Raw genomic sequence first — 12,982 nt, 5'->3', positions numbered from 1 at the left:
ACTTCCTCGCCTTCCACACTTATTTCAAACTTCTTTTTGCAAAAATAATGATCAAAATTTATCTTTTATAGTCATTACTGACAACTGACCACAAAATAATAGACTTAGTATATGTTTATGAAGCATGTCAAGTTATGAGCTTTTTAAGTTCATTTCTATTCTAGAAACTATACGTGTGGGCTCGTTTTCTCTACACACAAACTTCGTTCAGTGTACCACAAACTCTACCTGCAGTCTTAAAGTAAGTCACACGAGAACGAGATAATGTCATCACGTTTATATCAATGCTCCAATTGGTGGTATAATGGAATGTTGTGCTAAAGAAAGCCATTTGAGTATACAGTAGGGAGAGAGATCGTAGAAAACAAGCCCACACGTAGAGTTTCTACACTAGTCCACTCCAAAATGACAAAACAAAGACATATGTTTTTACATATCAAATGTAAAAAAAATATGAAGAACCTGATGGCAAATACTAGACAGTTAACGTATAAGTGACGTTACTGAAATTAATTAAATATTTCGGTGTATAAATCAAAAGTAAATGAATTTGGAATAAAAGTTGTGATCTTGTAATATAAACTGACCATCCACAATGCAGCACCCCTGAAGTGAACATGTCATGATGTTCCATGTTGAATCATAATTTTTATTGCACTGCAATGTGTTGTGTGGACATCATGTATGTATGTATGTATGTATGTATGTATGTATGTATGTATGTGTGCGTATGTGTGTATGTGTGTATGTGTGTATGTATGTATGTATGTATGTATGTACAAATGGGGGGGGGGGGGGGTCGTCAATGTGTGGTGAGATCTGTGTTGTGACTACTACTCTATTTTTCCAATCCAACACTGAACATGTTGAAATGATGTCTTTCAAAATGTACCATTCTCCACCCAAGAACTAATGGTTATCTATCATTTCTCATTTCCACTTTAATTCCTTGAATATTCTTATTAACATATGCTTTTCACTAAATCTTCTATACAGTACACACAAAGTGACTTAAGTGTTACTTTAAGAGGACAATCTCAAAACTCTGCAGAACATATACCTCATCAACCCTTTTAGCAATCAACGCTACCTTGCAAAGAGTTTACATGGTAAAAGTTTCTAATCAGTCTCGGTAACTTATTCCAGTGACTCTATATTGCTCGGCAATTTGTGTAAAATATTTTGAACAACTTTTATCAATACTATGGTAATTAATTCCTAAATGTTTTAAATCAGAGTTGAATCTTAAATAGGTAAATATAAGTAAGTACAACCCATAACACCAAAGTAAAGTGTTTTCTGTACGTACCATAATCGTTTATAGCATCCATATCAAGTGTAAAAGTATACTGTTTCATTTGCTAATTGACCGTATTAGGAAGGCCAAATGCTCGGCCTGTAATTAAACCAATCGAAACTGTATACTTTTAGACTCAATATAGATGCTATAAATGAGTGTAGCATGGACAGAAGTGCTTTACTTTAGTGTTACTAGTTGTAGTAGGAGGATTTATGTTGACTTAAAGTTGGATTTCGGTCACAATTTTCTGTAATTTAGTTGCATTGTCTTTGAGTTGGGGATGTGATTCAGAGGACGTGTTTTCTAAAGCCTTGATAAGCTGGTCTCTCATGTTTGCTGACAGTACACTGCTCTCTTCTTTATCTGAAAACAAGAATATTATGACTATTATGACGACATTGACAGACATAGTTTCGACATGCTGAGGAAAACACAAACTAATAAGCACTATCATTGCACATGGTAAATTACATACTGTAAACTAAGGTTACTATACGTGCAAATTAGTCTGTAATACCCTCTTCTCTGATTGGCTAGATTAATCTTTGTATCTATCTATCTATCTATCTATCTATCTATCTATCTATCTATCTATCTATCTATCTATCTATCTATCTATCTATCTATCTATCTATCTATCTATCTATCTATCTATCTATCTATCTATCTATCTATCTATCTATCTATCTATCTATCTATCTATCTATCTATCTATCTATCTATCTATCTATCTATCTATCTATCTATCTATCTATCTATCTATCTATCTATCTATCTATCTATCTATCTATCTATCTATCTATCTATCTATCTATCTATCTATCATTCTCTCAGTGCCAGTCTGTAGTTCTATAGAAATGGTGCTGATCAGACTGGTTTTATCAGTGGTGGACAATGGCAATTAAAACTGGCTTTGAAGGTACTGAAATGTCTCCTTATTACACTATCAAAGTAACATATATCAATACAAAACAAGTCATTGAGAATGACATAGTCCCCGCTATAATTGGGTTTTAAGGAATTATCACTACTCTGATCACGCAACAACATTTGTGAACCTAAAACAAACAGACTTAGATATGTTGTGTGTGCTTGTTGGACATAGAATATGCCTCCAACAATAAAGGATTGGTTGGGTATGGGGGATCATATCACGATGAAAATGGAGTCTGAGTTATGGCTTTGGACATGGAAAATTCACAAACAAAATGGCTGCCAGGCAGCCATATTGGATCGTATCACAACGAAAATGGATATGCACATGTATGTCATAGAACACTGTCTTAATACCAACTTTAAATGAGATCTGTTTAAGCATGTCTGAGTTATGGCTTTGGACATGAAAATTCGCAAACAAAATGGCTGCCAGGCAGCCATATTGGATCGTATCACAACGAAAATGGGTATGCACATGTATGTCATAGAACACTGTCCTAATACCAACTTTGAATGAGATCTGTTTAAGCATGTCTGAGTTATGGCTTTGGACATGGAAAATTCACAAACAAAATGGCTGGCAGGCAGCCATATTGGATCGTATCACAATGAAAATGGATATGCACATGTATGTAATAGAACACTGTCCTAATACCAACTTTGAATGAGATCTGTTCAAGCATGTCTGAGTTATGGCTTTGGACATGAAAATTCACAAACAAAATGGCTGCTAGGCGACCATATTGGATCGTATCATCACAACAATGAATATGCACATGTATGTCATAGAACACTGTCCTAATACCAACTTTGAATGAGATCTGTTAAAGCATGTCTGAGTTATGGCTCTAGACAGGGAAAATTCGCAAACAAAATGGTTGCTAGGCGGCCATATTGGATCGTATCATAAAACAAATTGACGTGCATATGTATGCCATAGTATGTTGCCCCTGTACCAAGTTTGAAAAAAATCGGTCCAGGCATCTCCAAGAAACAGCTGTGGACGGACCGACGGACGGACGCACGGACGGACAGACGGATGGATGCACGGACGCACGGACAGACGGAACCCAATCCATAAGTCCCCGTTCCGGACTTCGTCCGCGGGGACTAATAAGTGAGTGAGTGAGTGAGTTAGTGAGTCAGCGAGCAAGTGAGTGGGTGAGTGAGCGAGCGAGTGAATGAGTGAGAGAGTGAGTGGGTGAGCGAGCGAGTGAGTGAGTGAGTGCTAGAGTGGGTGAGTGAGTGAGTGAGTGGGAGGGTGGGTAGGTGGGTGGTTGTGAAATTTCTAAGTGACTTACCTTTCACTTTTAAAACCATCTTCTCTAGTACTTTGACAGCATCAAGTTTTAAAGTACCGTATTTAGCATAACCTGGGGGGACAGAATTCAATGATCAAAATAACAAAATGAAATGTAATGTGGAAAATTTTACATACATTGAGCTCTGATTGCAACAGAAGTTTTGAGACACACCTTAAGTGATTTGAAGCCTTTGGGCAAGTGGTTTTAAAATGTACTTGTCCTGAGGGACAAGTAGAATTCCTCAGTTATGTAACGGTTCTTTAATGTAACACGCATGTCCATTTGCATTCTATGTATACACTATGTACATATGTCTACCTTACATTAAATTTTTCAAATTTTACTCTGGCATTTCTTGACATCGAACACTATGATATACTGAAAAAAATGTTCAGTGTCAATACCTGCTTTTAAACAAAATTACACTTCTGGAATATTGGTGCTACAATTTACAAACTGAATTTCATTGCTTGCTCGTTTAAAGGCACATTATTCAATCCTGGGTTCTTGCATTAGTACTATCAATGGAGTAATATGGATAACATTCAATGATTTGTACTCTATTTCTACCAAACAACTATTTTTTCCAATAAAGCCTTTAATTGCCATTACAGCTTGCAAGTTTGCCTTCACAGAAAGTCAACAATACAGTTAAAGGTATATTCTTACCTAGACACTGGCACAAAGGAGGTATAAATTGCTGATATAAGTTACTTAAAACACTAGTTTCTCCCTCTGTATGACTGACATCTAGCAAACACAGCCTGTTGTGGAAAAAAGATTCAGTATGTACATTGAAACGAAAGTGCGCCCTCTAGAGACAAGTCAAAGACCAAATTCAAATGTCGTATATATTATTTTGAACAGAACACCATGACATGCGAATGCCAATGTAACTTGAGGTATTTTCATGAGTACTTGTGGCTTGTCTGTGACTGTTCCACGTAAAGCACCTACACTCACTGGGTTTTGTTATTATTACACAGATTTATACTAAACAACTGATTTTGTAATAAAAAATAACAAAGTATAACTATGCATTACATTACAATGTACATAGGGCACTCACAGGCTAATTTGTGTACATGTATGTAATAATATTTTCAATACTACACAAAAACGTTGGAAGTAATCACTGGTACCTAGATATGTAATAATTACTCAACTTACCTATCTACAAATATTTCCATGGATTTGATAATCTTGGTTTGTATTTTGATCGTGTTCACTTTTAACCCACCACTAAGCAAGTTACAAAATTCTTCTTGGTAAATATCTGCAATGACATTAAAATCAAAAGAATTTGGTTTGTAATTTTGTAGAAGTTTACAGCACTTACAATAAAGCCTAGCATTACTTAGCAGACAGGCAATGTATTAGTGTACAAATTCATGACTATTAATATGTGTGACTACAATTCAATTCACAATAATATTATATTATACACAAGCCAAGATAATGTCATGAACATAAAATACAGATTGTTTATCCTGGTTGTTCTATGTTACAACAGCCCATGTCTACACCACAGGTTCTGCAGTGCCTGAAATGAGAGTCAAAATGTACCAAATTGCCATTATTTTTTTCCAATTCTTTCAGAAGTTATGCTTGTAGAGGTATAATTATTCCCCACTATTTTTCTTCATCACCCTGAAAATACTCGTGACCTAAAGGTTTGTGACTACTCATCTAGTTTAATACTCATAGTGACAAGACCCCTTAGGTCACAAGTATTTTCCTTGACTGAACAAAAATTACAGAGGAACAATATCTACTTATATCTACCACAATCCTGAGTAATTCATCACTTACTTTGTGTTTCCTTACTAGCTGGCCAGGCTTTTCCAAGACATTCAAAACCACAAGCTTTTAATTCTAGTTTATTTTCCCTGTCTTTCCTTGTTGTATCTTCATCATCATCATCTTCTTTGTCTGAATTCTTTTTGTCCTGTGTAATAGCAAACATCCAGAAGAAGAAGTATTATATACCTGATCATGTTCTTGTATACAGCTAATTAACAGGGTGTGCTGCAACTAAATACTATGTGGTACAAAATGTTGTCATAACATGTACTTTCTGTGTAAGTATGCATTTCTCTATTTTGCATGAACTGGTGTTCAAAACCTGCAAATTTGTTAATGACCATAACAGCTCACAAGTGTTTTAGTTTATTTTGAGCAAATTTCCAGTGAATTTCATCAACTCACCTCTGAAATAAAAGGAAAAACAATATCTCTAATCTCTTGAAATCTATCAACTTCTTGGACTTCTACAATGGCTGCTACACAGTTCAATGCTACAATCTTGTATGTAATCTTCTCCTTCTTACATTCTTTAAGTACGGCTACCAATACTTCATTCATAGATGGTTGATCTGCTGTATCTTCTGGGGGAGTCTGTAGAAACTCTCTACATAACAGAAACATGATATTCATGTTTTATTTTTCTATTTCCTAGTTTTTAGTGACAACTTTGTCTCACCCCACAATATCTTGGTGAACTTATCGTAGTTAACAACCCTACAAGATCTTTACACTCAAGTCATCAAACACCACTCAAGGTTCCCAGAACAAGACTTAAGTCTTATGGAGATCAATCTTTCAGCTACTCCATCACAATCTTTGGAACCAACTGCCAACCACTGTCTGCTCTGCACCCAGTATTGAGACTTTCAAGTCAAGGCTAAAAGACATATTACCTTTTAGAGAGAGCTTATTTGAAAGTATCTATTGCAAAGCACCAGTGAGCATTCCTTGGTGGGCTCTAGGTGCATCATCATTATTATCATTTGCATAAATATTATGCATTTCACTTGGTTTCAGATGTAAACAATTGATTATATAATTTTAACTTGGAAGTTCTCTATAGTATTATATCAATCCATTTATTACAGTGTGTCTAGGTGCATCATCATTATTATCATTTGCATAAATATTATGCATTTCACTTGGTTTCAGATGTAAACAATTGATTATATAATTTTAACTTGGAAGTTCTCTATAGTATTATATCAATCCATTTATTACAGTGTGTCTAGGTGCATCATCATTATTATCATTTGCATAAATATTATGCATTTCACTTGGTTTCAGATGTAAACAATTGATTATATAATTTTAACTTGGAAGTTCTCTATAGTATTATATCAATCCATTTATTACAGTGTGTCTCTAGTCTATCCACTTACTGTCACAGTGGTGATTTCACATTTGGTTAATATAACTACTATTTAGATATTCACATTACCAATCCGATACAGCAATATACAAACACCTTCCTTTCATGATAGACTATGGTGCACCCCTAAGATTAGACTTTACCTTCATGCTCTTATTTCATCACACGAATGCACTTCATGTGAACGACTGAATACAAACTTGATAACTTCAGTGACAATTGTGAACTTAGGGATTCCAAAGTAAGCTGCAATTAGTTGAAAGGTGGATAGATATTGAGAAAATGATTTACTTACTTGCAGGAAACAGAAATTGACTGGACAGCCTTCAGAAGTGACTCCTATGAAAAAACAAATAATTTAATATCCATTCCTGGTGTTTTTAATTATCTCATTATTTCATACATTGATCTCTATAGTCTAAAGATTAATTATTCAGATTGCTTTTTACACAGTTGTGAGGACAACATTTCACCATTTCATTTCGAAATTGATTGGGTACATCAGAGACAGACACCTTACAAGTTACATGTATGAGCCAACTACTGAAATTTTGGTTCAAGAACAGTCTTTTATGATCCAGCCAGCTAACATCACAGGAGTATCCACTTTCTGACAAATACCCACACCTCATGTGAATTATACAATATACAGACATTTCAAATACACAAACAAGTTATAATATATACCATGACATATAGATTTAATCTATATGTCATGGTATATATTATATTGCCTACACATTCATGTGCTACCATGTCACTGTTTCAGATTGGAACATTTGAGATAACAAAACAAATGAAGCTTATATGATATGTGAGCAATGCATATGACAATGTATTCACTCATCAAAAAACTGCTTCAGTTTTATCAGATGTGATCATAATTATATTTGCAATGTAATCTGATGACAGTCACAACTACAAAACTGAATACACCTCTCATCATATAAATGTTCATGTAGCATGTTATAAAAATATCACTACCCTTATATGCATGTTTACTTAGGAGATTATCCACATGTCTGCTCTGATTATCACATGCAAATACCCATATTGGGACAGTAGTGGTATCTAATTTAATCATAGACCCTCCTTGGGAGAAAGAGGATTAACATTTGTTTTGATGTAAGGGGTGGGAGGTGGGAGGTGGGAGGTGGGAGGGGGGGGGGGGCTATATCATGACTCATCTTTGACTTGCAGTAACAATGTGCACCTTACATCATTTACAATATTCATAACTGACCACAGAAAAACACTGGGGGGGGGGGGGGGGGGGGCGGACTATGACAACTTCTATAATACCATGCAAAGTCTATCAACTCATATTGACAAGACCCCTTAGGTCACTTATATTTTCCTTCAATGGCTGAACAATGAAAAATATTGAAAAATAAAATATAGTGACTTACCTTACCGTCCCATGTTCTTCCACTCAATCCTTTCAGCAATGCTTTCAGTAAAATACCTAAATGTGGAGGTTTCAAAGTTGATCCTAACTTTGTAGCTACGGTACTCATAGCTGAGGCAGCCTGTGCCTTCATGTGCCATGACTGAGACTCCAACATGTGTTCAGTAATTTCTACAATTTCTTTTAGATACAGTCGTATTCCACTCTCTGTACCTGGTGTAGAATCTATCCATACTTCCTCCCATACAGTCTGGGTAGTGTCACTGTCATCTGTATGGTTAATAAAATCAAAGTATTACAATTAGACTTCGAAAAGTTGAATTCATAATATCCATCCCACGCTTTCACTAGTGTGAGGATTCTCTTCTTCAAAGGGTTTATCCCACAAACATCACCTACTTTCAACTGATTTTGACAAAGGCCATTTCATCCTAACAGGTTTTTATCATACAAAGTATATTGTCTTTCATTAAGAGTCTGTGTAATATGTAATACACATGGTCATCTTACTTCTTAAAACATATGTGATTTAGTACCTCTCAGGAACTGTATAATCATTAACTTGTGCTCCTTTAGTTTAAGTTTCCCATTTCCCAGAGTGTAAACTTGATTTTCATATCTACAAGGCTATCAGTACCCTCACAGCTCAATGTGCCAAGACTTGAAGACATACATGCTCCCTATGGGACTCTCTGGTCACTTGTGTCATAAACCGTTGGCTGTGGGTCTATGCTTGCATCCATTGCTTATAAATGTTAACTTATTTATCTTAACACATTTTTTATCTCTGATTATCCTCACTGGAGATATCCAGTTCCTTCTTAATTTTTTGCCATGCTATAGTTGGAAGAGTCAGACTACTACCCTTAACAATTGCATTTGAAATGCAGGGACGAGTGTAAAATGCTTCAAAACATTGGGAACAAAAGGACATCCCAATTTAATTTGAAGACAGCAACCTTGTATATTCTAAGTGTTGGTATGTATACAAGTAATCACCCAAATGTCAAAGGTACCAGGGTAGTAAGTGCTCCATATATGGTTATTTTTGGAGTAAACCAAGATTATAGAATATGTGGTGGTTGGTATTACTTTATCTAATTTATGTTGGGTGAATGAAATACATCAAAAAAAGAGTGAAGTATGTTACCTGTATCTGCATTCTTTTGATGCATAGCTAAGAAGGCCAAAGGAAGTGCAATAGCAGCATGTCTCTTCACAATATCAGGATTCTGTCTAGCCATGGCCTGTAGAGTCAGCCCACATGCTACTCGGATACCCTCATCCTCTTTCTCCAGATACCAGGTCTTCAATTTAATGACGAGTTTCTCTGTGCTGCTGTCTTTAGCCACTTTCACTAAGTGTCCAAGACTAGATGCATAGGCTTTACGTACCGATGGACTACGGTCATTGAGTCCGTTCAATAACGCACTCATCAATTTACCTACAAATGGAATTATCAAAGTTTACCTCATCAGTTTCAGTTTTTTTGAGTGGTAAATTGTGGGTAAACAGTTTGTTGAAACACAAGTAATAAGGTGTGGACCCAATTCACAACTGTCAATTCATTCAGATATTCAAGAATGGGGTAAAAGCCAATAAGGGCACTACAGGTGGTCATTGTACACAAAGAGACTAAAAAGTCAAATTAATACAATCTTACCTGCAAAAGGTTGTAAATCTCTCGCACATTGATGGGTTAACATAATGATGAAATTAGCACAGCCAGCCTACAGGTATAAAACATTCAAATAATTAATTTATAATGATGATAATATGTTATTGCTTTTCCAGGCCAATCCATAACATACCAACGCAGTGATTTATTGTACAACCCATAACACCAAAGTAAAGCGTTTTCTGTATATACCATAATCGTTTATACCATCCATATCAATTGTAAATGTATACTGTTTCATTTGCTAATTGATCACATTAGAAAGGCCACATGCTAGGCTTGTAAATAAACCAACTAAAACAATATATTACACTTTATATGAATGCTATAAACAAGTGTTACACTGCAGCATACAGAGAAAGTAATTTATTTCAGTGTTTATTTATTAGGGTTAGAGGCTTCAATTTGTAATCACAGCAAGGTATGACTTCTCTAAAATGACACTGTTACTTGTACAAATCAAGCTTTCTGATAGGTCAATTAATATGTATGTTGTAAAATACTGCAATGCATATTACTCTGTAATTAAGGTCTCCGTTTACTTAGACACAAACGAAATTGTCATCATGTTGATACAACAGCAATAAGCTATTGAATGGATGTTGGTTTCTTTATAGTCTCAGTAGGTGGCTCTCTGAAAGCTTTAGTGCCACAAACTTGCAGTGTACTGTTTTGGGACTTCCAATGTTTACACTATCTTGATCACAGGGTGATTAGAATCACACAACTGAGGAACTGCTATTACTCACTTGTATAATCTACCACATCAAACATAAATAGTTTCAGTTTGTGTCTATCTTAGCAAACTGAAGCCTCGATTACAAGAGTAATATGTTACATAACAATCAACATTTCATATGCTTATCAATTTCATGAAATGAGAATAAATTTACTGTATAAACTACATACCTTGGTACCAACCCCGATACCACTACGGATAAGTTCTGTCAGTCTGGGTACCAGCTCAGGAAGTACTGTGCTGTCCACATATTGCACACACTTGAAGGTAATCAAATATACATATCAATAAATAGACGTATAAATCAATGTTATCTTTGCACAGCACTACTGTATGTTTAAATTTAAAGGGCTGTGTTTCAATCCTGGGTCATAAACCTACATGTTAAATCTTAATTCAAAGTGGGCCTTTCAGATAAATCAATATACACAGTACACAGCAATACACAATGACACGTGCACCCTCTATGTCAGTTTGACAACCCATCAATGTACAATCTCCTGTAATACACATGACTTTGGTTTTCTTCTATCCCTTCCTATGTTATTTGTTCCCCCCCCCCCCCCCCCCCATTTTTAATTTTTTTATTTTTTATTTTTTATTTTTTATTTTTTTTTTATTTTTTTTTTTTGGGGGGGAGCGCAATGGCCATGCTTACAATTTCAGGGGTGTGACCAGTAACAATGAATTTAAATAATGTGGGCCCAGGTACAAATGAACAAAATATCAATCTTTTATTTAAATTTTACACTAAACACACAATCACAGTAAATTCATAATGGCGTTAATTTCGTTATGATGTTACAGTTTTCTTGATATCAGAATGACACTAAATGTACAGTACTACTTTCTCATATACTTACAAAATTAACTGTATCCATCATTGGAGATGATTTACTTGCAGCTATTCTAGCATTATCCAACTGTGAACAAAAAATATAAGAAATAACTAAAAAGATATCAGTAATCACCCATTCCTAATACCTAAATATACTAACCCTTTTCATTTTAATCTGGTAAAGGATGTACCAATATATGTACAAAAGATCTTTAGACGCTGAGAGAATGAAAATGTGATTGGAGTTTTGACAATTTCCTCAACACAATGATTCAAGAAAACAATGGTGAAAAGCAAATAAAGTTAGCTAGATTGTATATATCAATTTCTCTTGTGTAACCTATCTCTGTGAAAACAATTATGCCAAAATCTTGAGACACTAACCTTTTCTTGGGTTTCTTGACTTTTACTGACGTGTAATGCCAAGTAGTTCATAACTTGAGGTTCGAGTCCACTTAGAGATTCCAGTAATGCTATAACTAACTGGGTTATATGTGGTTGAAGTAATTTACCAGCGTTCTTACTGATCTTAACCAGAGTTTGAAGACTGCAATAAAGATTGGATTATGATACATCAGTCAGACTTTCTCAGCCTTGGTAAACTTAAAATTGTTACCTCTCTTTGTCCCTCACAACTGGCCATGGCCACTTACTCTGGAACTTGAAGATACAATGTGTTGTGTCGTGCCATGCTTGTCAGCTAGCACTCATAGGCCGTCAAGGCGTACCTTACAGGCTACCGATCACTGTGACCTGGTTTGAATGCGAGTGTTTATATGAAAATATAATATGGGGATCAATGTAGTGATGTAATGGACCACATCAAGTCATCACCACAAAGGGTTAAGTACATGTATGGTATTAGCAGGAAATATAAATCAGCGACAACGCATCTCACTATTTACATATCATAATGGTGAAGATGCTGTTACTGGTTGTTGTGCCCCTCCCTTCCTTTCCCTCCATTGTGATATAATACCATAATTCGTTATGATGGGGAAGGTTGGGTTACCTGCTATCACCCCCCCCCCCCCTCAATCACAAGATTTCCTATTTCTGTAACAATTCAAAATTCTTATGAACTGTGAGGTACAATAGTACAGTGATTTCATTAGGTGAGAAACAGGTTAAAAGATCATCTTTCTAGTAAATACATGGCAGTGTGCTTGAGGGTGCACTGTAGTGGAAAGGTCTTACTGTTTTTCACTCTCAACTCACCATATAGCCCTGATTTCTTCCACTTTACTAGGTAGTCCATGCAAGAGGACAGGTAACACCAAACTGATGGCTTGTTCTCCAATTTTACCACGACTGACATCACATAGTTTGATAGATGCCTTGGTTAATGACCTCAGAGAACTGTCTGCTGCTAGTCGCACGGATTCCTGACATGTCAAGATTTTGAAAGGTTCATTTATTAGTATTTCAACATAACAGAATTGGTAAAAAGTTGACTCTTTATCAGTTACAATTGGTAGATTTACCCTCTGTGACATTTACAATTGGTAAAGATGGACCCCTTATCATAGCTTGAATTGGTAAAGATTGAGCTCTTATCACAGAATTGGTAAAATTTGACCCCTTATCACAGTTAGAATTGG

At 35.5% G+C, this 12,982-nt stretch overlaps 1 protein-coding gene across 1 annotated transcript in view; it reads right to left on the bottom strand.

Annotated features, from left to right (window-relative positions):
• Positions 1-778: 778 nt before the first annotated feature.
• LOC144436150 (proteasome adapter and scaffold protein ECM29-like) overlaps positions 779-12,982 on the bottom strand; it is a 38,925-nt gene continuing 26,721 nt past the window's right edge. The window contains exons 31-44 of the mRNA XM_078124851.1: positions 12,600-12,766; positions 11,766-11,928; positions 11,407-11,466; positions 10,714-10,803; positions 9,790-9,856; positions 9,277-9,570; positions 8,128-8,396; positions 7,014-7,057; positions 5,749-5,950; positions 5,353-5,488; positions 4,711-4,816; positions 4,210-4,304; positions 3,538-3,609; positions 779-1,663 (exon numbers count right to left, since the gene is read on the bottom strand). Coding sequence (XP_077980977.1) covers positions 1,521-1,663; positions 3,538-3,609; positions 4,210-4,304; positions 4,711-4,816; positions 5,353-5,488; positions 5,749-5,950; positions 7,014-7,057; positions 8,128-8,396; positions 9,277-9,570; positions 9,790-9,856; positions 10,714-10,803; positions 11,407-11,466; positions 11,766-11,928; positions 12,600-12,766 — 1,908 coding nt within the window. The 3' untranslated portion in view covers positions 779-1,520. The remainder of the gene's footprint in view (positions 1,664-3,537; positions 3,610-4,209; positions 4,305-4,710; positions 4,817-5,352; positions 5,489-5,748; positions 5,951-7,013; positions 7,058-8,127; positions 8,397-9,276; positions 9,571-9,789; positions 9,857-10,713; positions 10,804-11,406; positions 11,467-11,765; positions 11,929-12,599; positions 12,767-12,982) is intronic.

This window comes from Glandiceps talaboti, chromosome 6, assembly GCF_964340395.1.
Source record: "Glandiceps talaboti chromosome 6, keGlaTala1.1, whole genome shotgun sequence".
Classification (NCBI taxonomy): domain Eukaryota; kingdom Metazoa; phylum Hemichordata; class Enteropneusta; family Spengelidae; genus Glandiceps; species Glandiceps talaboti.
This window is presented reverse-complemented; position numbering and strand designations above follow the sequence as displayed.